The sequence below is a fragment of the Anopheles arabiensis genome, chromosome 3 (assembly GCF_016920715.1).
Source record: "Anopheles arabiensis isolate DONGOLA chromosome 3, AaraD3, whole genome shotgun sequence".
Taxonomy (NCBI): Eukaryota; Metazoa; Arthropoda; class Insecta; order Diptera; family Culicidae; genus Anopheles; species Anopheles arabiensis.
This window is the reverse complement of record NC_053518.1, coordinates 4,805,629-4,830,837: the sequence shown is the minus strand read 5'-3', so window position 1 is coordinate 4,830,837 and position 25,209 is coordinate 4,805,629. Positions and strand designations below refer to the sequence as shown.

Here is a 25,209-nt window from a genome sequence, read left to right as displayed (position 1 = left end):
TTGTAGTCCTATACCAGTTTGTCGTTGGATATTTCTCGCCCCAAAAACGAACTACTCAATTGATCCTACTTTGTCCCACTTTGTTATCTTTGCCGACCAGCTTTCGCTTATCGGAGGACACTAGAAATGTAACGTAAAACAAGTGGGGAAAAGACTATCAGAGAGGCTTGCGTAAGCCAACACACACACACACACACACACATGGGACTCAATTTGCTGTGACGACGCATTGCGGACGAGGAGGTGGATTCTTGTGAAGTTGTATTCCTGTGTCGTAGAGCATATTTACACACACGATAAGATATCATCAGGGCACCTTGAAGAAGCTCTCTCTATCTCTCTCTGTTTCGGCCGGTAGGAACGGATGTTCCGGATGATCATAACGTGGTACTTGGTGTTCATAAAAATGGTACTTTGTTGAAGGCAGATTCCTCTCACCTGCTAGGTGAGGTTTAGGTTTTGTGCAAAACAAAAGCCCTTTCCGAGGACAAAAGTTCTCGTGACGAATTGCATTCCACAGATAAGAGTAACACCCCGGGAGCGAGAGTTGTGATTGACTTTCGTACGTGGATGTTTTATATCGTCGTCCCCGATAACCGGTCCTACCAAAGCAACGTGCACAACGTGGAAGGTTCAATCCCTCACACAACTTCGGCAGCAGCAAAGCTCCAAAAAATGACGCACCAATACCAACACCACCATTCCCGATCGGGACATTCCATGCTGGACATTAACCTTCACACCACCTTCGCCGTTATGCTGCTTCTGCGATTCCCCAAAGCCACTCTCCAACGGTTGTGGTCCACCCCAGGTCAGGCCACCCCGTTTTCCCAGCCTCCCACAGAGACATATCCTCCTTACGGAACAAATACGGAACACAGAACGAAAGAATGAATGAATCCACATTAACGATGGTTCGTCGTTCGGGTCTCTATCTTCTGTGTTCTTCCCTCCGAACGGGTTATATATATAATCGCTTTTCACAGCCTTTCACACGTATCTCGTTTCGACTGGGTTGTCCAATGAAGTGAAAAAGAACCCAAGAAAGAGAAAGAGAGACACTTCCGCCCGTACACACCGCTCGAATCGGACGTGCCAAATCTAGCGTTCAGGTGATGATCGAGAACGAACCACGTAAACATCGCGTGAGGGGATGCTGCTGCTGCTGCTACGTTGCAGAACGAACGCGATTACGCAAGGATCGCTAAATGGAAGATAACTAACCGGTCAGTAACGCCACACACACACACACAGCACAACGTTATCATATTACCCCGTGTCTCGGAATACAACGCTTGAACAAAACCAGATACAGTGCCAGATCTCTAGTTGGTTGGTTGAAACAAAATTACCATAAATCATCACCGCGAATGTGCTGTTAGGAAGGGCAAGAGAGAAGCTCTATACACCTTTACTCACTATACTACTACTACTGCTTGAAGATCACACGGAACTGATCTTCCAAAACACCTGCCTCAACGAGGTCGTGATTATCTCATCTTTGCATTTGTTTAAGCGCATCACACAAATACTAGCAGACTTTAGCCTTTTTTCATTTGGAAAGTCTTATAAAGGTATCTTTGTCGTATAAATGAGAATAATATAAGATGAACTATTAGAGGAAAAACCAAAATGAACATAGTCTAACCTTACTAGGTGAAAAAGACCGGTTCATTATTGGATTTGAACCCAAGAACTGCAGTAGATTAGGTCACTGCACATTGTCACAACACCACACGACCCATCCAACCTGATGTGCGTTTTATTCCCAATTAAAACATTCAAGAGATTGTTCCCAAGCAGTCTGACGACCTGTTTGCAGGAATGAGGAACGAGAGTTATTGAGGTGGAATTTAACTCTGCGCTTTATCTTAATCTTTTCGTGAATCACTACACAAAAATACCACAAAACAAATTGTTTTGCAGATACCGCCACCATTCAATCCATCCAATTTTGAAAAACGACAAAAAATAAGAAAAATCAAGCCATCATCCGCCTGTGCGATCACACAAACACCCTCCGAACCGCAGCCAAGAGGGAGGCAGCAGAATTCTTTCGGGAAACGCTACTTTCCCGTTAGCTTCTTCGATCCGCTATCGACGGCGATCGTTAAGCGCTTAGAAGAGCTCTTTAACAAGCCTTACACCCTCCCTCCCATCACTACATTCTAGCAAACCTTCGATGGGAGTCCGAATAATCGAAAACGCTGGCCACAACAGCATTCCACATTACACACGACGACTAGCAGCAGCAGCAAACGAACGAACGAACGAGCTAGCCAATCGATTCGGTTCACCATCCGCCGTTTGTTTGGGGACAGGGATGAAAATGCGGAACATTGAGTTATTCTTCGTTCTTTCTCTCGTCGTGCTCGTTCGGGGGTTGGCTTTCCTTTCCTATATCTAACCGCCCCACGAGCGAGAAAGATCAGTGGTATCCGCTAATGAGAATACCGAAAAGTTAAGGCTTTGCATTTCTAGCGATTTGGACGTTGACTCCGTGAGCCACTTAAATCGGACCGGTCGGAAAGCGCACACGGGGTGAGATTGTTATTGTTTAGAGCTCGAAGGCCTCTTCATGTTTGTTTGGACGTGTGGTTCAGGTTTGTTTTGTTTCCCCCCTGCCTCTCTGTGCATATTCAGCCACGATCAATCAATCTTCTCTTCGGGGAGAAAGGAAGCGTGTTACAAACACTCACACAGATTTTGATTTCGAAGCTACAATGTAGCTGCAAGAAGTCATCAGTAACATCACTGATTGTCAAAAGAATGCTCCTAAAATGAGAGGAATTTGTTACTCTCTTTTTGTAAACTTATTCGTCTCGTTGTCACATTCCGTCACCGCAAATATGGACATAAATATCCAACCTCGCCCAACCAGAACTTCTACCCCAAAACAAACACCCCTAATGGAAGAAGACACATTGTTGCTACTATCGCCCACCTTCTCTCGCAGTCCTTACATCCCTCTGACTCTCTGTCTGCAAAAAAAGAAGTCGACACCGGAAACCCATTTAAGCTTCAGTTCGCAAAATATATAATTGGTACAACCCGGCAACGAAACCAGCACCACACACACACACCACATGTGCATGCCAAATGTAGGTTGGATTCTTCCACTTCGTTCGCGTTCCGTTGAGCTCCGAGTCCCCTCGAAGCAGATGATTAATGATGTCAGTGTCGTCAGTCAGGAAAGATAATCTTTTTGCGCAAGTCACATACACGCGCGCATCCACAACAGCGCCACGACGAGTGTGTGTGTGTGTGTTTCGGTATGGATTGTTAAGCAAAGAACGCAAAGAGCCGGGCGCTCCTTATCGAGCGACTGACTGCTACTACACCTTCCTAGCTCGTCGTAATGACTCTTTTCTTATGACTTGTGTGTGTTAGAAGATGGTCACACAAAACACACTTCACACAACCAAACTGAAACCAACCACCGGAAAAAAGACACAGCAGGCAGGGACTGTTTGACAATACTGTGTGTTTGGTGCTGTTCGTTCACAGTTCGTACGATTCTTTGCAAAGTCTGTTTTACCTTTCCCGCATGCCATCACTGCACATACACAGCCACGCATACACGCTGTGGACAGTTTGACTAATTTCAGTGTCAACGAGCTCCATCATCAGCATCCTAGAGCACATACATCATCGCCAACAAAAACTTTGATTTGTCTTATCTTATCAGCCCGAGACAGTTATCAAACGGTCCCCACATGAGTTTGAAATTCAAACAGAGACTTCCCAGCAACACATCACCGGAGTAATACCTTTGAGTTCCAGCGTGCCGATCACAGAGAGTAATTGTTTCGACAATTTTAGTTTCTAATGCGAACAACTTAGAAAGGAAATAAAATATTCATTTTCTCATCTACAAATTGATTTGCATTAGTATTAATATTCATGCTAGCGCCAACGTTGTCAAATCTCGATTGGAAAGCGCACAGTGATGCAGAATTGGATTGGAGTCTTCCTCACAATCAATGCGCATAGCAAAACAGCCATCATTTGGGTGTTTACTTTTGGGTCCTCTGTATTTGTTGTAGCCCTACCCCACCACGCACACATTTCGGGGCTTGTTCCCGAAAGAGGGAGAAGAGCAGGAAGATACACCAATGAGCAGCTATTTACGTAACACGTTTGTATCTAGGTCAAATCACTTCTTCTGCCAGGTCGGAGAGAAGAACTTCTGTTCTGTATTCGAGAGACGGCGCATTCCTGCCGAACCTTGCTCTTCCTTCGCTGATGAATAGCGTTCTCACGTTCAGTTCCATCAACTCCAGGCACATATAATTCATTTTTGGAGAGTTTTAACGCCCAATACACAGTAAAAGTTCTTCCCAAGAAGTAAATCAAACTTTTTAAAAGCAGCCAAAAATACACAAACTGTGTGGGAGGCCGGAATGTTTGTTGCGTTCGGGGAGGCCATAGAAGATGATCTAATTTTTCTGACTGTTCTTCTGTGGAAAGTATTTTGTATGCTTTAGCTCTTTTAACACAAAACTTGCCTTTCAAAACAGCAATATTCTTCCCATCACAATGCATCTTCTTCTGTATGAAAACTACACATTTTTCTCCTTCCCAAGTTCAAGGTTACAATAATGCGCCCTTTTAGCACGTTCTTTTGTCGTCTTTCTCTGGTGCCATAGAAACGGTGTGGGTCGCGTGCATGAAGGAAAAGGTGCACACTCTATATTGCAGGGTTGCTGTCAGTCAGTCAGTCAGTGAGTTGGAGAGGGTTTGTGTGTGTGTGTGTGTGGGCTAGATGAAAAGGGTTGGTTTTTCACTGGCTATGTAAGGACGATGAATGGCGACTGATCTCTCCAAAACAACCAAGGACATTTCTCTAAAAGGATGCTTGAAATGGGGGGGGAGAGCTGGTTCTCCTCCTCTCTAAACTGTTCTTACCTTTTCGGGGTGTAGGTTCGAAGGCTCGTCAATACGGCTAGATACGGTAGCAGAAAGCGGTTACCCGAAACCAGTTGACGACGATATGCGCTGGTGCTAGTAATCCACGTTGGCGGTGATTTCTTTTGCACAATTGATTTGCACCACTACACGGCACGAACGATTTGACACACTCCCGCGTACACGTTAATGCCTCCACCACACCTGATTAATATTGCTATCAAAACCTTTTTTCACTTGTTTAACAGCAAAACTTTCGTCTCACTTCACTTTGCACTAATAAGTTAAATTATTTTCTAAACACTTTTGTTTATTTTCCACTCCTGCACACACTGCCTATCGCTTCTTTGCTGCACCAATTACACTAAACCTTTCACAGAATAATTTTACTGCACTTGCTGTAAGAAAATGCATAAAGAATGGTTTAAAGACTACATCAGTACTGAACTGTCTTCCTAGATCGATTGTACATCTAATATCAACCCACAACTTAATCACGGGAAATTTTAGTAATCGAGTAACACACGAACACTTCCATCCAATTTCAGATCATATACAAGAAGCGTAAAATCTTGCAAAAAAAAAATCAAATAATAATAATACTTCTCCACAACCTCGGCAAAGGCGAAAAGGTAAACATCATCCACCCTTCAACTCCCGTGGAACGCAAGGGAGCATTAGAAACGAAAGGGGTCGAAGGTGGATGCCCACTTTCGCGCACCCTCCGTGTTGCTTTCTGCGATAGTGTGTGTGTGTGTGTGTGTGTGTGTGCGCGCGAGTTGGTCAGCTGCATACTTTTCGTTGTTGCTTTGCTTTTCCCGCATATCAGGAGAGAGACTACTGGAATTTCATCTCCCTTCTTCTATATTCCATTTCATGTTCCTTTCTCGCTCTCACTCACGTTCGCAGGCACGTTCTTTGCTCTTCCCGTCGCACACATATGTGTGTTTGATTCCCGAGACTCTCCGCACGGGGGCGCGCTTGTTGCGTGACAGGATGACACAAAACCCCCGGGAACAATGTGCGTGCGAGAGAGTGAGATGCTGTTCACCGTCTAGCGGGCCGTGGCGTGTATACGAAAGAGATGGACCTCCAACACACACCTTTACGCACGTATGCCAGCGATGCCGATGATACCACACACAAGCCAATTCTTCTTCGCCCTTATTTTGGGAAGTTCTGGTTTCGTTGCTTTTTTTTCGAACAACATTCCTTTGCTTCTTTCGACATGCACGCACACACACACACGTGCATAAGATTTGCTGCTGCGGCTTCCTAACTGCTGGCGGCTTTTTTGCGTTTTTTTAGACGTTCTTCGCGCACTTTCCGAGAAAGGAAACAGTGGCGGAATAAATGGACCATCATTTTTAGGCGAATACATTAGCCGCTCGCTTGCGCTTTTCTGCGCGTTTGGAAAACTAAACGCACCCGAGTACTGTGTGCCCGCCTGCCTGAAGCAAACGCAGCAGGCCGCGGTGGCGATTTTTCTTTACCATTTTTTTATGTAATCGACTGTTTCGCGTTTAGTTCGTGAAGGTATCGTGTTTTCGTTACACCCGGGCAGACACACACACACATACCAACGGTTAGCGCGGGTTTGCGGTGCGTTGCGCCCTCCACCGCCCGGCACGGTGCATTAGAGGTGATAATTTAATTTGCGCAAAAAATAACCTTCCGCAACGCGCTCCGCACTACCCCGGGAGGGGAGCGCATCAGCCCAAACCTCGAAAGAGACACGACAATTGGATGACGTTCCCCCTAGAATACGCCAGCCCGCGGGCAAAATGAGTTCACAGGTGAATGGAAAAGAGTGTTACGCGTTTTGTAGCCTGTTCCCTGCCTGCCGTTCACCAATATCTAATACCGCTGCTCCACACTCACACACACACAGTGGACCGATAAACCCTTCCATTTGGCCCCGGTATCTATGTACACTTTGCCGAGGACAAACAGCCACACCACGTAGCAGTATAATGCAAAAATTGCAGTTTGAGGAGTTATGCTGAATTTTCCACCCGATGATGGGAAACAAGCGCACACGACAATTTTTGCTGGTCGCAAAAGAATTGTGTTCGCGGTGAAGAACGGGGGGAGGGGGGAAAGAATAACAATTAGTCACACACACTCTGGGTACTGTTGTCGGAGTAGTTTGCACACACAAGGGCTCAATGGCCACGGCAACGAAATAAATTTAACCACTTAACACATACGAGCACACACACCACAAACGAGCGTCACACTTGCAGTGTGAATTATTCCGAAAAAGGGTATCGTTTTTGCTGATATGGAGATGTTTTGGAACGCACTTTGATGGCTTGATGAAATTTCAACGAACCGACTACGACGACACCGACTGCGGTCCTGCCTCTCCGGGATTCTTATAAAAAGTGACAACTATCATGACAAACGCAATCAACTGTTCATATTTTGGCCAACACCGAAAGCCCATAGTGTGTCGTGTGGAGTTGGTTTATCATTTGGCGAACCAGTTTGGCTCATTATAGCAATCGACTTGATGAAGATTGCAAAAAAAACCTTCCTAACCCAATGCGTGTTGTTCTTTCATACCACATAAAACAAATTAATTGCATATCTAGTGATTTTAAAGTTTTTAAATGGTAAAATAACCATAAAAATTAATTTATTAGCAAGCAAAACAGCATTTCTGTTAAAACATGGCGGCATCTTAAATGACCGCACTGTCATTCGAACCTGTGTCCGTTTACGTCCCAACGTTCACTAGACAGCTGGATCGCTTCAAAAATTTCGATTCTCTGCAACCGTCCAACGATTTTCACCCGCTCCATTCGATCACAACACAAAGATGGAAGTGTATGAGTTTAACAAAAGTTTCCTGACCCGTCTGCTCGAGACGACCAACGTGCTGAACGGTGGCGGTTCCAACATTCCCGCATCCGCCATCCGCTCGGAATGGATCAATTTCGTGGAGGTGGCCGTAGAGCCGACCGGCTGGCAGGCGCTGTGGAAAGCATCGCGTCCGGTATGCGAGCAGCTCGGCGTAAAGTACCCGCTCGTCGTGCTGGGCACCGTGGACCAGGTACTGTTCGACGAGCTGAAGGCTGTCTTCCTCATCGAAGCCATCCTGGACGATGATGTGCATCTACCGGAGGAGCAGTGTACGGTGCAGCTGGAGGAGCTGTGGCCGCTGCGCGAGCAGAACAACCCCGCCCTGAACGTCAACATTACGGCCGACTGTATCGATAAGCTGCGGTTTTTCTACCAGCATCTCTGGATGCCGTGGGACACCGATACGGAGGATGAGCAGAACTGGATCGAGAAGCATCTGGAATCGCGCATCCGGTTCTGTCACGATCTGAAGAACAAGACCATGTCGCGGCAGCTTTCCTCCCACGCGCTGGCCTTGCTCGCGGAAGCGCGGTATGTGCAGCGCAAGCGGGAGTTTATCGAGCAGGAGCTGAGCGAGGAGGATGGACAGGAGGAGGAAGAGGAGGACAATGATACGTCCATTCTGAAGGATAGCCGGTCGGGAGAGCTGTTGCAGCTGAACTTACGCTTAAATACGATCAAGAATGAAATCAACGTGCTGGAGAATCCCGTCTGGCGCAGCGTCTTCGAGAAGGTTCGCTTCGGTGCGGGAAAGAGCAAGGGCAACTCCGCAATGGCGTATATCGTAACGCAGGCAGTACCGATAGATGAACAGCTGACCTACCTCCAGAGCGCCAAAGAGATGATGGATCCGAAGATTGCGGTGAAAATGTGCGACTCTCTTCAGCACGCGCTCGATCACTGCAGTCCGGATAGTGCGATCTATCTTCCACCCGGAACCAGACAGGACATCAAGTTCCTGGAGTACCTGAACAGTGGCGGATCGTTCCGGGGTGTTAGCAGCGCCTCCTTTGTTGACGATTTTGAGGAAGCGTGCAAGCTGAATCCTACCATCGTGTCGAAAAACGACGACAGTGTGCTGCTGACCATCGACGGGGACTTTACGCTGGAAAACGTCCGCCTCGACTGTTCGAACGTGCGCACCGGGGTGGTTATCAAGAAAGGCAACATCGTCTTCCGCAACTGTTGCTTCACGGGCGATCCAACCTCCAGCACCAAGCAGGGCATCGTCATCTTCGGCAACTGCACGATCACGTTCGATCGGTGTCTGATCAAGGAGTTTTCTTCCGGCATCTACAGCAATCACGATTGTACGATCAATCTGATCGGCAGCACCATTAGCCACTGTATGACCGGGCTGGAGACGCTCGATCAGTGTCAAATTGTGTTCCGATCGGCAAGCATAACGCACTGCTCACAGTACGGCGTGCTGCTCGAGGACTTTAACGAAGATGTCCAGCAGGATCAGAAGGCAGCGGGTGATCGAAGCACGAGCGGGTCACAGGTGTACGCCGATTACAACACGATCGAGCGGGAAGAGTTTACGTTCGAGGGTGCGTGCGAGTTCCGGGATAATGCCAAGGGCAATTTTGTCATCCGGAAAGGGTTCAGCGAACGGTTTAACAGCTCCTGCTTTGTCGATGAGGATGAGAGCCAGCTGCATGACGCGGAGGATTGTCTGGACGAATCGATCTGCAATGCTACGAATGTAAGTTTCAATGCCAATTATCTGGAAGCATCAAAGCTATCCTCTACCAAGCATATCGAACCGTCGGTTGAGTCGAGCGAGCGGGAGGACCGATCGGCCAGCGATACGGGCGTGTCTGGGTCGTTGAGCCAGTCGGAGGAAGATTTAAGTACGGGTTACTGCGAAGACAGCACGCAGATATTGAAAGACAGCGAATATTCTGTGCGCGAAGTGAAACGGTCGGAACAAACGAGTGAATCCGACCCGGAAGATGGATCGGAGGAGTATGATGATGATAATGATGATGACGATGAGGGGGATGATCAGGTTATAGAAATCGAGGATACGATCATTGAGATCGATTGATGCAGTACCGAGGACTGGTTAGTTTATGAAATTAATGTAGATAAAGCTGCTTGTGCTTGTCTCGTTGTCTTGTACCAAGTGTTAAAATGTAGTCTCTTGGAGATTGGGATTGTATTTTAGCTAGTGTTCGTTGTTAGGTTATGTTTTGCATTTGTTTTTTTCGATTCTTTAGATTATTTCGTGTGATTCGTTTTTTTTTTCTTCTAGAAATTGTGCGTTAATTTAAATTATTTATTATTTTTCCATTTCAGGACATTCAACCGATGGAGGATTAATCCGTTAACCGCAGCCAGTTCAAAATTATATTTTTACGCACGCAGCCAATTCTTCCGCCGCTGTCAAAACATGCAACGGAAGCTAGCTGTCAAAGGAACAAACAAAATAATCTTTGCGATTTGCTTTTTATCGGTTCACTAGAATTATAAATAAAGAGATTCCATTTTAATAGCAACGCTCCAAACTATTCGATATTTAGAAAGTGTAATAATCCTCCGAACATGGCTGCTAACCCACCGGAAGAAGGATTCGACCAGGCAGAGGTAGCGTATGAAACATTTCCGCTTGCAATCGGTCAATGCATAAACAGTTCGTTTTTGGAATGCCTTTTCCTCAACACAGTTCGAAGACGACGAGCTTGGAGAGGTGCAGATCGAGACCTCGTCCGGCCGTAAGCGCCTTTTCAGCAAGGAGTTGCGCTGCATGATGTACGGCTTCGGAGACGACCAGAACCCGTACACGGAAAGCGTCGACCTGCTGGAGGATTTGGTGGTCGAGTTCATCACCGAAATGACACACCGAGCGATGGAAATCGGCCGTACTGGGCGTGTGCAGGTCGAGGATATTGTGTTTCTGGTGCGCAAGAACTCGCGGAAGTATGCTCGCGTGAAGGATCTGCTGACGATGAACGAGGAGCTGAAGCGGGCACGCAAGGCGTTCGACGAGATCAAGTACGCTGGTGCGGAAGCAAAGCTTAAGTAATTGTTCCCTTGAGGCGGGCTAGTTCCAAGGGCTTGAAGACTGTGCTTTCTATTCCTATCCAAAATAATGTAGCATAAGAGTGATAACAATAAAACAAGCTGATCAGATGTATGTAATATGTACGCCTATCGGTGTGAACACGGGAATTTGTATTTCTTTAAGCTTAACCGTACGTTATTATCGCAAATGCTTGTCCACTACTGTTCGATTTTAACAATACTTCCTTCCCTCCCGCAAGCCCGGACCTTCAGACTGCGCTTCAATGTGCGCTGGTAAACAACTTCCCATACTGACTATTGTTCCGCCGCTTCAAGCTCCTCGCTCTCCGTGCGTCGATCGTGCAGATTAAACAGTTTCGCTACCTCATTGAGATCGTCGTACTCGGTATGCTGGTCCAGAATCTTCCTCGCCGTTCCCATACGATTAAACACGTTCCACAGCACCAGACCGACCACCTTCTTATCTCGTAGGTAAAATATTACACCCTTGTCGAAGCTATCTTCCGGCTCCTGCTGTTCTTTGCTTTGTTCTTTCGCTGGCTCTCCTGCAGCGGGCACGTTTTTCACGTCCACATTCACGTTGGCGTTGGCTGCCTGTAGCTTTTCCGAGTCAGTGCTGCCGGCGGTAACGGCTGCTGCTGCCGCCGCCGCCGCTCGGGACATTTCCTCCGCCGTTCGTTTCGCAAACACGGCCACCGTTGGAAGGGAAGAATCAATTAGCCCGATCGCTTCGTAGCTAATCCGAGGGCCAAGATCCGACCAGAACATGCTCTGATGTGTGTAGGGTTTATCTGTGAGGGGGACAATTTGAAGAAGAATTAGTAGTGCATTTGCATTGCAAAACGATTCGCAAGTCGCGTTACTCACTTAGTCCAACCATATTCTCTCCCGCCAGCCGTCCAGAAACGATGGCATGATCGTGATGTTCTACCCTTCGCCGTCCGAACTTTGTATCGTAGAAGCAGGCCGCATCCCCGGCCACAAACACGTTCGATCGGGCACGCAACTCGGCATCGACCAAAAATCCTCCATTCTTGCCGTCCACCTCCAGCCCGGACGTTTTGGCCAGATCCGTGTTCGGTTCGGAGCCGACTGCAACGATGACCCGGTCCACCAGCAGCACACTGTCATCCATGAGCGTAAGCTTCAGTTTCGAGCCTTGCATTTCGACCGCCTTCACTTGCGTCTTTGGCCACACCTTAACGCCCTCTTCGCGCAACCGTTCCGTCGTCCAGCTGCTCAGATACTCGGGCAGCACCTTGGCCATATTGCCGCCCTCGTGGAACAGCTGGAACACTTCCACCTTTTTCTTGCGCGTTTGTTCCGACTTGGAAAGTGCACAGGCCAGCTCGCTCCCGAGGAAGCCTCCACCCACGATCGCTACCCGGTTGCCATCCTGTAGCTGCGATGAGAGCTGCTCAAAATCGTACACACTCTTGAAGAGCGTAACACGTTCCCGCACAGCCCGTGGTGCCGATTCAAAGATGGGCAAATTCTTGGGCCGCGCTCCGGTTGCGATCAAACACTTGTCGTACGATATTTCCGTACCGTCGGTGAGGATCGCTTTCCGGTTGACCACGTCCAGCCGGTGCACTTCGTAGCCGCGTGCCACAGCCACGCCCCCGTTCGGTGCGTCGCTCAGCTTGCTTGGATCGATGTAGTAATCGTTCGGCTCGTAGAAGATGCTTCGTTCGCTACCGTTCCACTGGCGGAATTTGAGCGGCTCCGCTTCGGTCGGGTTAAACCACAGCTCCTTCGAGAGCGGTGGACGCATGTAGGGCATTTCGAGCTCGTTGGTAATCATCATCACCTTTGCTTTCGGGTCGTGTACACGGATCGCACGGAACGCGGCAATACTAGCCGTTCCGCCACCAACTAGCAGGTAAGGGACGTGCTTGGGAAGATCCTTGGAGGAGGCGGGATAGGTGCGCTTCTTTCGGTCTGCATCTTCCTTTGTGTCGTCTACGGGGGTTGGTGGTGGTGGTCCATCGAAGAGACCGTTGTAGTACGCAAGGCCAAGGCCACCGGCTGTGAGTGCGATCGCACCGAGTATGTAACCCGTGTAGGATGGTTTCGGGGGCGGTGGTGGCGGTGGCGGGCAGGTTGGTCCACCCGTAGTGGCAATAGCTTTTTGTTCCGTTTGCTACGAAAGAAGGCAACAAAGAGCGGTTAGTGTATCGAATTGGGGAAGTTAAAGAAATGGATAATAAACTATCGAATGTCTAAAAAACCTCTTGCACAACGTGTTCTTCTTCTTCTTCTTCACGTTCGCACTTTTCACAGGAAGAAAGAACGGGATCCGGCACTGTTTGAACCGTTTTCGGCTAGCAAAAGAAGAAGGTATTCGTTTGAAGGAACAGCTCCTTTCACAACTTTGTTATACAAAAAGAATAAATTCAAATTGGGAAACCTGGAAAAATCTATTGATCGGAATATGCCGCCTCGGCGGTGCCGGATAAGGGCTCGGATCGTTCGGAAACTGTATCAACTCGCCCATCATCGGAAGCCTCCGGCTTTCGTCACATGGCGTAACGATCGTACTAGAATTTGGACCTTCCTCCTCAACACAACTGCACGGTTCGTTCGATTCCGCTTCGCGCTCTTTCAACGTTTGCCTTCTTCGCCTGTTCGGTTCCGCTTCTTTAGCCAGCAGGGCCTGATTTACCTTCACGGATATCCATCGCCGGCTGCCGAATGTTTGCGTGAATCCTGCAGGACGAAAAAATCGATAATTCACTGCCGACCGACACACGGTTACATCAGCCAACCACCCTATCGCCCCCGGTGGGGTGGTGTGGTGTGGTTCAGCTACATACCTCCAGCGAGAACGTGCTTTCGGATGCGTACTAGGGCCGGCTGTACACAGCGCACGTTCCCGACCGCAACGCGGGACACCGAAAGCATCGCGGAGAAGGGTTTTGCAGCAAGGAAATTTTGTATTTTGTACACCGCTTCTCGGGTACACGGGACTAGATTTCGCTGGTTACTTTGATTCGCACATTGATTTGTTTTGCGTTCATGCGCTTGACAGGCATATGGTGTTGCGGCACCTGCGCCCGGTCTTTGGGGACCGAGTTGTCAAAACGGCAGTTGGCTGCGTACGTAAACACCTAGTTTGGAAGGTTTTCTAAATGTTTTTGGGAGATTTCGAATCAATAAAGGATTTCTTGGTCTGAATAAACTCTTTGCAGACAAGCTCAATAAGCTATAAAAGTCCACAAGCTTTTAAAAAGTAAAATTTCCGTTCCAAACTGTATTGGCTTGATGGATCAAACAGCCCAGAGCGCAACGTGTGTGTCCAATCTCCGATGACAGCGGCATTGTTTTCTTTTTTACCGACCGAACACGCACCGAACACTCCGGACCCGGTAAGATACCCGCTATTGCATAAAGAAAATAGCTTCTCGAAATAATTCCAACTTGCAATCGCTTTACAAGGCTCTCTCTCCTCTTTCATACGATGCTTTATGTGTAATTGTTTCTTAAATTCCAGGACAATTCCACTCCCCCGGAGAGAAAACATTTCAAACAACCAGCATTACGTCACGCCATCTCAGCCGTCACATCGATCACAATGTCAGTGTTGCGCTTAATCGGTGGTGAAATCATATCTATTTATCGTCAAAGTTTGCTTACGATCGGTACCAGCCAGGCGAGGGCGCTCACGACAACTGGCTTCCTTCGACACGCCGCAAAACCTGAAAGTGAAGCCACAGAGGAAACAGCCGCCAGTGAGGAACCGGAAGCAGGGGAAACAGATGCAAACGCCGCACCCAAACAACCGGTCGATGATCCGAAGGACCGCACGAGGGTGATACCGGTGGAGACGAGCATCCGCTATCTGGCCAGCGAAGCTTACCGGCAGACGTACCAGGACGATCCGGTGTGGAAGCAGTACCGGCGCAATCACAAAGGACCGTACCCGCCGAAGCTGACGCGCAAAACGTGCATACGCAAGGGGCGCATTTCGACCGGCAATCCGTGCCCGATCTGCCGGGACGAGTATCTGGTGCTGGATCACAACAATATCGATCTGCTGAAGCAGTTCATCTCGCCGCAAACGGGGGATGTGTTGAGCTATCGGGTGACGGGCCTGTGCCAGAAGAAACACACCCAGCTGCTGGTGGCGGTCGAGCGGGCTATGGACCGCGGAATGCTCACGTTCGACGTGCCGTTCCGAGAGTACGACTACAGTGAATACTATCCGGCGAAGGAAGGCAAGCCTTCCTCCAAGTAGGAAGTGTCCGTGCAACCCCGTCGTGTGTGCTAGTTTAGTTGGTTAAGTGAAGCATTTTGTTACGAAGAACGTTGTAGCCGAACGAGCCGTACGATTGTGTAGTGTGAATAATTGATTTCGTGGTGCTGTAAAGAGACCTATTTCCAATCAAACTTTTCTCCGATTTCTCCGATTCTCTTGTTGCAGTTGTGTGTCGTGAATCATGACGGAAAAGCTTGCGTACACGTACGTGATAGTGGGAGGTGGAATTGCTGGTGTAACTTGTGCTGAAACGTTGGCCCTTCTACGCTCAACCGACTCAACCGACCGAATTCTACTGCTAACGGAGTCACCTCTCGTGAAGGCCGTCACGAATGTGGTTCCTCTTGGGAAAATTCTTAACCGTTTCGATGTAGAAGAGAAGAGCACCGGAGAGCTTGCTGCAGCGAACAACATTGATGTTTTGCTCGATCAATTGGATTCGATCGCTAGTGACGATCACCTGGTACGAACAACTACCGGAAGATGCATCAGCTACCGATACCTTTGTCTTTGCACCGGTGCCAGACCAAACATCATCGATAAGGCAAAGGGAAATGCGAACGTGATCGGTATACGGGACACAGAGTCGGTGGAAGAATTCCGGAAGCGTATACACACGGCCACCCGGCTAGTCGTGGTTGGCAATGGTGGAATAGCATCGGAGTTGGTGTACGAGGTGGACGGGTTGGAGGAAGTACATTGGGTCATTAAAGATCCGTACATAAGCTCAACGTTTGTAGATTCCGGAGCGGCCACCTTTTTCAGGGAGCGACTTAACACGAAAGCTTCTGTGGATAAGCAAAAGACCATCTACAAACGAATGCGCTACACGGAACAGAATGAGGAAAGCGCCTCAGCCGGGGTCACAAAACGAGGGGCAGCACTGGGACCCGACTGGCATCGTGCTTTTGACATTCAGAAACACGGAGAAGCAGGTGCCCGCAATGCCAACAAGGTTACCATTCATCATTCGGTGGAAGTGGAGGACATACAGGAAGTTACATCCGGACTACAGGTTCGACTTACCGATGGTACCACTATTGAGTGTGATTTTGTAGTGTCCGCCACCGGGGTCGTCCCTGCCACCAGCTGGACCGGGGGTTGCGATTGTACGTTCAAGCTCGGACCCGATGGAGGACTTTTCGTGAACTGGTCGATGGAGACATCGATCGGCGATGTCTACGCTGCAGGGGATGTTTGCTACGCAGGATGGGAACATGCGCCCCACTGGTTCCAGATGCGCCTGTGGACCCAGGCACGCCAAATGGGTGCGATGGCTGCACGCAGTATGGCGGCCAAGCGAGCCGGGGAGGAAATTTATCAGGATTTCTGCTTTGAAATGTTCAACCACGTGACGACCCTGTTCGGATACCAGGTGGTACTTCTGGGGCGCTACAACGGGCAAGGGTTGAACGACAAGTACGAGGTGCTGCTTCGTATGACGCCCGGGCTGGAGTACATTAAGTTTGTGCTGGTGGATGGAAGACTGCAGGGAGCGCTGCTGGTGGGCGAAACGGGGCTGGAGGAAACGTGTGAGAATTTAATTCTGAATCAGCTGGATTTGTCACCGTACGGGGAAGATCTGCTGGATCCTAACATCGATATTGAGGATTATTTCGATTGAAACGGTTTGCAACACGTGAGGGCAAAAGTCGAGCGGGAAGAATGATGGAAATAAATTTGATTGGAAGTTTAAAAAAAACCCGTGCAAGAGTGTGTCGTCTGTTAATAAGGATATTATTTCACGATGTTTATCTTACAGCCTAGACATAGCAAAACGACGAGGGAAATCAATTCAAAACTGGTCCATCTTGAACGAAACTCACAACACGTGGTGGTACGTAATAATACATCAAAAACGAATAAAATTAGCTCTCATCGTCTGTCTGTGTTTGTGTGTGCTTTTCTACACTTTGCTAAAAACAAAACATTCTACTCTCCCTGAACAGGTCAAACACACACACACACGTGGGCGGCACCAGAACTGAGTCTCTCCCGACGTACACACGGGTTTATTTTTTTTTTAATGGTGCCTTATACATTCTGTGCCAGCTACAGTTCTTTATCTACTACTACCTTTAGTGGTTTGTGTTGAATAGGAAATGCAAAGGTTTACAACCTAAAGTGTCGCACGTGGCACGACGAAAAGGATGGGGAAGAGTGCCGAGCACCGGTGCTCGCCTGTCGCCCAAGCGCCTGGGTTTTTTTCTTTTCTTTTTGGTTTCGAAGGAAAGTAACGGTTCAATTAAATACATTGTAGTGAAACTAAAGCCATTGCCAGCCGCGACTAGTGAAATCGACGATGGAGAGGGAGGAGATGGAATAAACCCCTATCAGGCCTGACCCGGCCCCCGTTCGTGGCTGCTTTACTCCAGCCCAAGCATCCAGTTGATGCCTTGCACAATGAACAGTATTAGCGGCTGCCATGCCACGAGCCACCGGATCCAGTCCAGCAGCTGCCCGTACAGCACGTGGGGACGTTCCCATCTACAAAAAGGAGAAAGATTGATGTTATATTAAACACCCATACCGTTTGGCCAGCTCATCCGGGTTACATACGGGTTACAGAACATTTTCTTCAGGTCCACCTTCTCCTTGCAGTAGGGGCAGGTTTGCTTTTTCCCCACGATACACCAGCCCCGGATGCAAAACTCGTGAAACACATGATCACAGGTCAGCTTGTACGTGTTCTCGATCACACCGGACTCGTTCACGTCCGTCAGCAGCTGATTGCCACAGACGGCACACACGTTGCGCTCGAGATGCCGCGTCGGGATGCCCTTCGGTGTGTAGTACCCGATGTGGCAGGCCATCTTGTCGGCACAGATTTCCGATATATCCCTCCCGAGCACGCCGTAGTAGAGGCCGTAAAACACCAGCAGCAACCCCACGTCCATCCACGTGTGCGGCGGCTGGTTGAAGATGAAGTTTACGCCGAAAAACGTAAACATCATCACGATGTACCCGATGATGCCGAGCAGGTAGCTTAGTTTGTAGATAAAGTAAAACCACTTGTACACTAGCCGCGGCGTCGTGCCGGAGATGGGTTTGCGTATCGCTTTGCGCATCACCAGCCCGGTTATGCAGCTGAATATTAGCCAGAAGAAGATAAACCGCCAGTACTGGCTGCGCAGGCTGAGCACGAACGGAATTATCCACAGGGCGAGCAGTGTCATTAGCTGGAACGGGAAAGTGAATCCCACACATTCGTTGAGCATAGGAGCAAGCAGTGCGTACACACCTCCCCAAAAAATACATTCTAATTGGATTACTGTTTTCTGTGCGGCCACAAACGTACCGAGTAGGATCTGTAGTGGCGTTTCTTCCATTCGACCAGCACCACCTGAGCGATTATGAGCGTGACCAGCAGTATCACAACCATCTCCATGTGCATCGATTCGTGGCCCTTATGTTTTTCGTACATTTTAATATGTTCCAACCTGGGGTGTTTTGAAGAAACAAAAAAAAAGCGATAAAAACATTTTAGCTCCAAATCTTGCTTCATCAGAACAGATAAATTATTGGTTGAGTCATTTGACACCCTGGCAGAGCGATGAGTACGGGCAACGGTCTCCGTTCAGCGATGATAATAAACGATCGATAAACCGTACCCCACACCACAAACTCTCCTCACGCACGCACGTACGGTACGTCGCGTACACAAATGCCCAAAGCGCACATTTACCTCATTTTTTCCTCCGGTGTTAGCTCATCGAAGGGCTGCAATGATACCCGGAAGAAGGAAAACCAACGATTAGCTTATTTATCAGACCTTTTTGCTCTGCCATATAGTACACCTTGTTGGGATCAACCGGCTCGTGTAGATTCATGTTGGCGGCCGTCTGCTCTTTGGCCGCTACGCTGGCCGCACTCGGTTACGCTACTGGCTTATGTAGATCCTTAATTTTTACCACTTCTTTCGGTTGCTGTCGAATGAACAGCAGGCAACTTGATTCGTGTTTATTCGCTTGCTTGTTCCTTCGTCATCACCTTTTTTGCTCCTAATCTCGAGAGGAAGAGCAAAAAATTATTATTGTTTTCAATTTTTCCCAGTGACATTTGCGGCTGACAGGAGCGTGTCAGCTACCGGCAGGGTTGGATCGTGTACCGGTTTGGGCATGCTGGCAGCAGAAGCAGATACACTAGCTGAAGCTGTGGCCACATCCATCGTGTTGGATGATGCGGTTCTTGGCTTCTAATTTATCCCGTAAATCCTTTGCTGCGATAAATAAGCCCGTTTCTGCAGCATTGAAGATAGATCTCGATCAAAGTAAGAAAAAATATTGTTAAAAATCCAACTGGAAAACTTTCAATGCACGTATTGTACCTTGCTATTCTTGGAAATATCCAACAACAAACCAACCAGCGTTGCTTTATTTACTTCTTCCATCTCAAGGTCATTCGTCTGGGCCATTGTCTTTTGCCAGTGCAAACAAGCTTCGCAAAAGTATTGTCCAAAATCACACACACACGCCCCAAGGGACGGAATCAACATGCTCGCTCTTTCTAATCAAAGCGGACAGAGCGAGACAGCATGCTGATCTTGTTCCTAGGGACAATTGCAGAAACATCAATGGCCGTTCACTGTATCCATCGAAGTAGGCGCCAAAAAAGCCCTTTTCGCCAACACACAAGCAAATTGACAAACAAGTGCGGTGCGTGCACTACCGGCGTCTCGGTGCTTAGCTGTTTGCTATTTTTCGCAGCGTTTTGGAGCTGAAAATTTATGCAACTGGACCGTTTTCGAACCTGAATAGTGTTGTTGAAACATTGAACGAGCTACTTTTGTGCAATTTGAAGGAAAAAAGCGGAGCAATTCGATGTCGACCGAAACGATGGACAGCTCAGAGAGTGCATCTTGTGAGGCTGTGTTTGGAAAGGAGGCCATTTGCAAAGATGTTAACAACAACGGAATTTGCTTGGAGGATGCAGCTGCTTTACCGGATAGTATCCCAACGGTCCGTAGATAAGAGATCAACTAGCTATCCGTCGACAAGTGAATAATTAGCTTTTTACCGTATTATTTACAGAGTTACATGAAGACTATCACCTCGCTTACGATGAGCCGTACACTCCGTGGTCCAAAGTATCACTGCTACGATTGCGATTATGTTTTGCCTACGCGGCTCAGCATGAACACACACATGAAGATGCACCGGAAACCATTCTGCCCGATCTGTTACACAACGTTCACCGAAGAGCAGGAAGTGGTAAGAAGCTAGCACTATCTGTATTAATCTATCGTTTATATGGGTTTTAATTTGAAAATTCCGTTTATTTCCCCACACCAAGACCGCTCATACGGCCGAAAATCATTCAATTTTGTTTTCCGCCGCAATCACACCACTCGTCGTGCTGGACGAGCCAATAGTGGTAAAGGACGAGCCAATAGTGGTAAAGGAAGAGCATGCTTTCTTCCAAACGGAAGTCCCGCCAAATTCTCCGACCCACGAGTACCACGGCCTGTCGCAGCTGGAGTATGGATTTGCGCACAGTAACAATAGCTCGATTCCGCTGCTACTTGCTGAGAAGCTGCGCGAGCATCAAGAAATGATGAATCGCGGTATGCAATCGAGGAAACGGTTGGACTCTTCTCGCCATCAGCGCCATTCGCTGGATGAAACGGAAGCACGCAGTGTCATCAAGTCGCATCGTAATAGCTATACCGGAAGGCGTGACAGACGACCATCGATTGCTGGTGTGACGGGTAAGGTGCACAAACCGGCCAGCAAACCGAACCGAGCGACACCCTCCACACCGAAAGCCGGCACAAGTGGACGGAGCGAGAACGTTGATTCGGCGGATACCGCACTGAAACGCATCACTTCACGCTTCGGCCGGTCCATTAGCCTTAAGATTCCCCAATTCTAAGGCCGTCCCAGGCTGGCGGGTAATACAATGGCAGGCCCATGATCTGTCGAGCGTTATAATTTATCTCTTTCTTTAGCCATATTCTTCTATGCTTCTAAAATAGGAACTGATGAACTCTCTCAAAGAATTGTACTCGCCGAGGCGTTTAGAATAAAAAGCTAAAAATCGGCAAACTCCTTCGCATACAGACACTTGGAGGCGATCTTGAGCTTTTGCTCATCGTACACATCGAACAGTGAGGCATCGCCCGGCCCCTGAAGCTTGGGGACGTACGGTGCGGGAAGCTCCCGGTTCAGCAAGCCGTACCAGTTGATCGTCTTGAACCAGGCGTGCTGCTTGATGTCGTCGCACCCATTGCGCAGATTACCGTAGCGCCGGGAGAGATCCGTCTGCAGCAGATGGTGCACCAGACTGCACAGATCGGTTGAGAAGCTCTTCGGGAACTTGTATTTGCCTTTGCAGATGCGCTCGAACAGCACCATCTGGTCGGAACTGTTCACGTAGAAGGGAGAGTATCCGGCTGCCATTTCGTACAGCAGCACACCGTAAGACCACCAGTCGACGCTTTTCCCGTACCCCTTCGCCTGGATGATTTCCGGTGCGAGGTATTCCGGTGTGCCGCAGAGCGTCCAGGTCCGGTCTTTGATCAACTTGATTGCGATTGATGAGTTAGATTTAGCATTTACTAATGCTAGGATGATGTTAAGATACATTTCCTTACCTTGCAGAATCCAAAATCCGTCATTTTCACATATCCCCGGTAGTCAACGAGAAGATTTTCTGGTTTCAAATCCCGATAGATAAGATTGCACCCATGCAGATACTCCAGCGCCAGTGCCACCTGGGCACCGTAGAAAGCGGCCTGTGCTTCGGAAAATCGTCGAGAATGGCGTAGCAGTGTGAACATTTCGCCCCCGTTCACGAACGGCATCACGAGGTAGAGGTAGGAGTTGTCCTTGTAGCAGATTTCCAGATTTACCACGAACGGAAAGCGAATGCTTTGCAGAATTCGTTTCTCATTCGTCGTGTGCTGCAGCTGCTTCTGGTAGACGATCCTTTCCTTGGACAGTATCTTCATGGCAAAGTATTCTCCGCTCGCTTTTCTTTTGATCAGTTTCTTGGGGGGGGGGGGAATGAAAGGATCAGCTATTGAGGATGAAAGAACCTTGAAAAGCTATTTTGGAATTACATACCACAGTTCCGAACGCACCGGACCCAAGAGTGCGTAGTATCTCGTACTCCGTGAGCGAGGCAATCGATGCCTGTTTCTGGTCATTGTACCGTTTTTCAAATTCTGTTTTCAACCGGCTTAAAATCTGATGGTAATCACTGCCGGCTGAGAATTTATGTGAACTTTCTTGCTTCATTCTGTCCTTCAACAAATCTGCTTTGAGCAACTTGCGGAAGTTACTATTCGGGCTACTATGATGCGTTGTTGGAATTCAAGGGATGATCGAAAGGGCAGTGTTGGCAAATCCATCCCAGCCTTGAAGGTTTGAAAGATGACGTAATAATGAGGACAATGACTACTAATACCCTCAAAATTACTATACTTTTTAGTATTTCAATCTCATTTCATTGGGATTTAAAAATAATTCTCACGAATTCGAAGCAATCAACTCACTTCTCACACTCACTCTTCTCCCTGCTCACCGGCAGCCTGTCAGTGCAGTGGTGTGTTGATTTGTTTACAAACAAACCGCTTCCCTTCCAACAACCAGGCGGCTCTCTGGTGTGTGTAATCTCGTGTGCGTGTCACGCTCGAATAAGTTTGCCTTTTTTTCGTACAGAAACCGTGTCTTTCTCTCTCTCTTATTCCCCGTTTTCTTTCGTTGCGCCGTGCAATGGAGGATCGTCTGCGGTTGAGAAAGTACGTGCTGGTTTGGCTGCTGATAGTGCTACACTCCTGTTACTTTGCCTCCTGCGGCAATGCAGCGGACCGGGCGGTGGACCCGAAGAAAAGCCGCGTCTGGGGACCGGGTGTAGAGATGCCGGACCGTGCCACACTCCCGGCGCGCTACTTTTTCATCGAACCAAGAGACGCGGACAATCAAAAGTGAGTACGCACCGCCTCGTAGGCTCGCAGCGCAGTTTCATCATTTTCATCACTCTCCATTCGATTGTGCTTTGCAGAATAAATGAATCTCAAAAGTATGACATACACATCATTGGACAATCCCGGTTCGGCTCGTGCCGGTATCGGTTGAATCAGATCGATCGCCATGATGGGTCGAGCATCGTTCGCTACCGGCTGGCCGAATCGTGCAGTGACGTCACGATACACGTGCGCCACAACGAAGCCCATCTGACCGGGTCTCCGTTCGCCATCCCCGGCACACTGTACTCCGAGCAGTGCTACTGTCCGCAAGGTTCCGTGGAAGAGTGGCTTGAAACGGTCGGCTGCCCGGCAGGCGATCCACAGATCGATATGGACCTGATTCCGTTTCGGGCCATCAACTTTTCCAGCCTGCGCACCCGGATGATCCAACAGTACGACAAACCGGGCAGCATTTCGCACTGCAACTACGTGATTCTGCGCAACCAAGTGCACCGGCGTTGCTACGGGCAACACACCGGCTTCAGCAAGTTTATGGACACGATCTTGCTGTCATTGGCGCGCAAATTTACCCTGCCCGATATGGAAATGTTTGTCAATCTCGGTGATTGGCCGCTGGTGAAGAAGGGTGGCCCAAGTCGCACGACCGGGCCGTATCCGATCTTTTCCTGGTGCGGAAGTGACGATACGTTCGACATTGTTATGCCGACGTACGACATTACCGAATCGACGCTCGAGAATATGGGCCGCGTAATGCTCGACATGCTGTCCGTCCAGCGGCGGGGACTGCCGTGGGCTGACAAACACGCGAAAGCTTTCTGGCGCGGTCGGGATGCGCGACGGGAGCGGTTGGAGTTGGTAGCGCTGTCTCGCCGCTACCCGGAGCTGCTGAATGCGTCGCTTACCAACTTTTTCTTCTTCCGCGACGAGGAGAGCGAGTTTGGACCGCGTGTTGCTCACATTTCCATGCACGAATTCTTCGACTACCGCTATCAGGTGAATGTGGACGGTACGGTGGCGGCGTACCGGTTGCCGTACCTGCTGGCCGGCAGCTCGGTGGTGCTGAAACAGGACTCGTTCTACTATGAACACTTCTACCGCAAGCTGGTTCCGATGCGCCACTACATCCCGTTCGAGGCGGACCTGTCGAATCTGGTGCAGCAGATCGAGTGGGCACGGGAAAACGATGAAAAGGCGCGTGAAATCCGAGACAATGCGAACGCATTCATTAACGCTAATCTGCTACCGCTAGATATCTACTGCTACCATGCGTTGCTGTTCAAGGTAAGCATGCATGCAACACTTGCTGAGCTTTTAAAACTACTAATCTGTGTACTTTTGTCTACAGGAATATGCCAAATACATTGTCAGCCCGATACAGGTACAACCGGGCATGGAAAAGATTGAGCAGCCCGAGGAAGCCTACCACTGTCCGTGCGAGAGGACGACACTGCCGAGGGATGAGCTGTAAAGGCAATCGGCAGGCAACCAACCACAGCACAGTTACCGCACGTGTGACGCACGAGAGAGCGAGCGATGGATTAATTACTCGTCCTAAGGCGGATAAACCGCAACCGTGTTACAAATCGACAACCATTCTATGACGCAACCAGCGAGCTGTGATCGTTACGTTATCATTTTCTGTAGGGCATTTTTGTTTCTTCCTGTCTTACTCTACGTCCTTGTATCTCTTGCGGTGAATAGGTGAAAAGGAGCAAACTAGACTCAATAGACGATAATCGGCAAGCAAGTATCTATCAACTCTGTCTACCGTTCTGGGCTGGTCTCGATAGTGTAATTGAAAAGGGATTCAAATTTCAATCGGACTAGACGATCAGTTTGAGAAGCAAGCAGAAGAAGATGATCTACAGTTAACTATCTATAGAGGAACTAAGTCCACTGCTAGGAGTGGGCAAAGTATTATATTAGAAAAGTGTGTGTGTGTGTAGATGTTGTAGTTGGACTATTTAGTTTCACACGAAATCGATAAAACAGTATTGCTAGTCTGAAGGGTGAGAAAAGATTTTCATGAAAATCAATTATGCAGGTGGAAAATTCGATCCCTATCCTGTAAACACCGCCTGTCGCGCGCATGCTAATCAACAAGTATCCTGTTTCTTCAATAAACTTTAACCTTTTCAAAGTAAATTATTCAGAAAGAATGCGTGAGTTGCTAGCAATTGTGCAAGGGAATGTTTCGGATGCTATACACGAATAC

The 25,209-nt window shown here is 48.6% G+C and overlaps 10 protein-coding genes across 13 annotated transcripts in view; 6 read left to right on the top strand and 4 right to left on the bottom strand.

The window, feature by feature from the left end:
• The window catches only part of LOC120900283 (protein kinase C and casein kinase II substrate protein 3), a 34,883-nt gene extending 27,589 nt beyond the window's left edge, over nucleotides 1-7,294 (bottom strand). For both annotated transcript variants that reach the window (XM_040307074.1, XM_040307075.1), the window contains exons 1-2: nucleotides 7,032-7,294; nucleotides 4,909-5,306 (exon numbers count right to left, since the gene is read on the bottom strand). The gene's annotated coding sequence lies outside the window, so the exon portion shown is untranslated. The remainder of the gene's footprint in view (nucleotides 1-4,908; nucleotides 5,307-7,031) is intronic.
• A 299-nt stretch (nucleotides 7,295-7,593) lies between these two features.
• On the top strand, nucleotides 7,594-10,280 carry LOC120901952 (protein nessun dorma). 2 transcript variants are annotated; one of them, XM_040310330.1, is made up of 2 exons: nucleotides 7,594-9,846; nucleotides 10,081-10,280. In XM_040310330.1, exon 1 carries the CDS (start codon nucleotides 7,733-7,735, stop codon nucleotides 9,827-9,829), a length of 2,097 nt encoding a protein of 698 aa, XP_040166264.1. In that variant the 5' UTR covers nucleotides 7,594-7,732; the 3' UTR covers nucleotides 9,830-9,846; nucleotides 10,081-10,280. The 2 variants fall into 2 exon arrangements, with proteins under 2 accessions (XP_040166264.1, XP_040166265.1); XM_040310331.1 differs by having other exon boundaries at nucleotides 7,597-9,484.
• LOC120901953 (transcription initiation factor TFIID subunit 13) lies at nucleotides 10,210-10,933 on the top strand. The gene is made up of 2 exons (XM_040310333.1): nucleotides 10,210-10,368; nucleotides 10,448-10,933. The coding sequence occupies exons 1-2, from the start codon at nucleotides 10,327-10,329 to the stop codon at nucleotides 10,805-10,807; spliced, it is 402 nt and encodes a 133-aa protein (XP_040166267.1). The 5' UTR covers nucleotides 10,210-10,326; the 3' UTR covers nucleotides 10,808-10,933.
• On the bottom strand, nucleotides 10,921-13,842 carry LOC120901950 (apoptosis-inducing factor 1, mitochondrial). 2 transcript variants are annotated; one of them, XM_040310328.1, is made up of 5 exons: nucleotides 13,623-13,842; nucleotides 13,217-13,515; nucleotides 13,038-13,130; nucleotides 11,674-12,949; nucleotides 10,921-11,597 (listed from the first exon to the last, which is right to left on the bottom strand). In XM_040310328.1, the coding sequence occupies exons 1-5, from the start codon at nucleotides 13,708-13,710 to the stop codon at nucleotides 11,101-11,103; spliced, it is 2,253 nt and encodes a 750-aa protein (XP_040166262.1). In that variant the 5' UTR covers nucleotides 13,711-13,842; the 3' UTR covers nucleotides 10,921-11,100. The 2 variants fall into 2 exon arrangements, with proteins under 2 accessions (XP_040166262.1, XP_040166263.1); XM_040310329.1 differs by lacking the exon at nucleotides 13,038-13,130 and having other exon boundaries at nucleotides 13,472-13,515; nucleotides 13,623-13,841.
• A 228-nt stretch (nucleotides 13,843-14,070) lies between these two features.
• LOC120903752 (28S ribosomal protein S18b, mitochondrial) lies at nucleotides 14,071-15,060 on the top strand. Its single transcript, XM_040313358.1, has 2 exons — nucleotides 14,071-14,174; nucleotides 14,300-15,060. Exons 1-2 carry the CDS (start codon nucleotides 14,115-14,117, stop codon nucleotides 15,041-15,043), a joined length of 804 nt encoding a protein of 267 aa, XP_040169292.1. The 5' UTR covers nucleotides 14,071-14,114; the 3' UTR covers nucleotides 15,044-15,060.
• A 164-nt stretch (nucleotides 15,061-15,224) lies between these two features.
• LOC120903748 (pyridine nucleotide-disulfide oxidoreductase domain-containing protein 1) lies at nucleotides 15,225-16,947 on the top strand. Its single transcript, XM_040313354.1, has one exon. The coding sequence runs from the start codon at nucleotides 15,246-15,248 to the stop codon at nucleotides 16,686-16,688; it is 1,443 nt and encodes a 480-aa protein (XP_040169288.1). The 5' UTR covers nucleotides 15,225-15,245; the 3' UTR covers nucleotides 16,689-16,947.
• Nucleotides 16,781-19,142, bottom strand: LOC120903750 (RING finger protein 121). The gene is made up of 5 exons (XM_040313356.1): nucleotides 18,862-19,142; nucleotides 18,750-18,784; nucleotides 18,363-18,504; nucleotides 17,624-18,243; nucleotides 16,781-17,551 (listed from the first exon to the last, which is right to left on the bottom strand). Exons 1-5 carry the CDS (start codon nucleotides 18,892-18,894, stop codon nucleotides 17,431-17,433), a joined length of 951 nt encoding a protein of 316 aa, XP_040169290.1. The 5' UTR covers nucleotides 18,895-19,142; the 3' UTR covers nucleotides 16,781-17,430.
• Nucleotides 19,143-19,411: 269 nt separating this feature from the next.
• On the top strand, nucleotides 19,412-20,998 carry LOC120903751. The gene is made up of 3 exons (XM_040313357.1): nucleotides 19,412-20,022; nucleotides 20,095-20,274; nucleotides 20,357-20,998. The coding sequence occupies exons 1-3, from the start codon at nucleotides 19,885-19,887 to the stop codon at nucleotides 20,933-20,935; spliced, it is 897 nt and encodes a 298-aa protein (XP_040169291.1). The 5' UTR covers nucleotides 19,412-19,884; the 3' UTR covers nucleotides 20,936-20,998.
• On the bottom strand, nucleotides 20,975-22,539 carry LOC120903749 (cAMP-dependent protein kinase catalytic subunit alpha-like). Its single transcript, XM_040313355.1, has 3 exons — nucleotides 22,129-22,539; nucleotides 21,657-22,052; nucleotides 20,975-21,585 (listed from the first exon to the last, which is right to left on the bottom strand). The coding sequence occupies exons 1-3, from the start codon at nucleotides 22,300-22,302 to the stop codon at nucleotides 21,094-21,096; spliced, it is 1,062 nt and encodes a 353-aa protein (XP_040169289.1). The 5' UTR covers nucleotides 22,303-22,539; the 3' UTR covers nucleotides 20,975-21,093.
• Nucleotides 22,540-22,645: 106 nt separating this feature from the next.
• Nucleotides 22,646-25,142, top strand: LOC120903747 (protein O-glucosyltransferase 2-like). Its single transcript, XM_040313353.1, has 3 exons — nucleotides 22,646-22,991; nucleotides 23,069-24,275; nucleotides 24,340-25,142. The coding sequence occupies exons 1-3, from the start codon at nucleotides 22,780-22,782 to the stop codon at nucleotides 24,460-24,462; spliced, it is 1,542 nt and encodes a 513-aa protein (XP_040169287.1). The 5' UTR covers nucleotides 22,646-22,779; the 3' UTR covers nucleotides 24,463-25,142.
• Nucleotides 25,143-25,209: the final 67 nt, after the last annotated feature.

Coding starts and splice junctions, on each gene's coding strand:
- LOC120901952 (XM_040310330.1), top strand. CDS start 7,733: ATGGAAGTGTATGAGTTTAACAAAAGTTTCCTGACCCGTCTGCTCGAG.
- LOC120901953 (XM_040310333.1), top strand. CDS start 10,327: ATGGCTGCTAACCCACCGGAAGAAGGATTCGACCAGGCAGAG. Junction 10,369..10,447: donor AAGGATTCGACCAGGCAGAG/GTAGCGTATGAA, acceptor TCCTCAACACAG/TTCGAAGACGACGAGCTTGG.
- LOC120901950 (XM_040310328.1), bottom strand. CDS start 13,710: ATGCTTTCGGTGTCCCGCGTTGCGGTCGGGAACGTGCGCTGTGTACAG. Junction 13,131..13,216: donor CGATCAATAGATTTTTCCAG/GTTTCCCAATTT, acceptor TTCTTTTGCTAG/CCGAAAACGGTTCAAACAGT. Junction 12,950..13,037: donor AAGAACACGTTGTGCAAGAG/GTTTTTTAGACA, acceptor CTTCTTTCGTAG/CAAACGGAACAAAAAGCTAT.
- LOC120903752 (XM_040313358.1), top strand. CDS start 14,115: ATGACAGCGGCATTGTTTTCTTTTTTACCGACCGAACACGCACCGAAC. Junction 14,175..14,299: donor CACCGAACACTCCGGACCCG/GTAAGATACCCG, acceptor CTTAAATTCCAG/GACAATTCCACTCCCCCGGA.
- LOC120903748 (XM_040313354.1), top strand. CDS start 15,246: ATGACGGAAAAGCTTGCGTACACGTACGTGATAGTGGGAGGTGGAATT.
- LOC120903750 (XM_040313356.1), bottom strand. CDS start 18,894: ATGAATCTACACGAGCCGGTTGATCCCAACAAG. Junction 18,244..18,362: donor GCCACTACAGATCCTACTCG/GTACGTTTGTGG, acceptor TTCCCGTTCCAG/CTAATGACACTGCTCGCCCT. Junction 17,552..17,623: donor AAGAAAATGTTCTGTAACCC/GTATGTAACCCG, acceptor TCCTTTTTGTAG/ATGGGAACGTCCCCACGTGC.
- LOC120903751 (XM_040313357.1), top strand. CDS start 19,885: ATGTCGACCGAAACGATGGACAGCTCAGAGAGTGCATCTTGTGAGGCT. Junction 20,023..20,094: donor TACCGGATAGTATCCCAACG/GTCCGTAGATAA, acceptor TATTATTTACAG/AGTTACATGAAGACTATCAC. Junction 20,275..20,356: donor TCACCGAAGAGCAGGAAGTG/GTAAGAAGCTAG, acceptor CCCCACACCAAG/ACCGCTCATACGGCCGAAAA.
- LOC120903749 (XM_040313355.1), bottom strand. CDS start 22,302: ATGAAGCAAGAAAGTTCACATAAATTCTCAGCCGGCAGTGATTACCAT. Junction 22,053..22,128: donor CCGGTGCGTTCGGAACTGTG/GTATGTAATTCC, acceptor CCCCCCCCCAAG/AAACTGATCAAAAGAAAAGC. Junction 21,586..21,656: donor CGGATTTTGGATTCTGCAAG/GTAAGGAAATGT, acceptor ATCGCAATCAAG/TTGATCAAAGACCGGACCTG.
- LOC120903747 (XM_040313353.1), top strand. CDS start 22,780: ATGGAGGATCGTCTGCGGTTGAGAAAGTACGTGCTGGTTTGGCTGCTG. Junction 22,992..23,068: donor AGAGACGCGGACAATCAAAA/GTGAGTACGCAC, acceptor TGTGCTTTGCAG/AATAAATGAATCTCAAAAGT. Junction 24,276..24,339: donor ACCATGCGTTGCTGTTCAAG/GTAAGCATGCAT, acceptor TTTTGTCTACAG/GAATATGCCAAATACATTGT.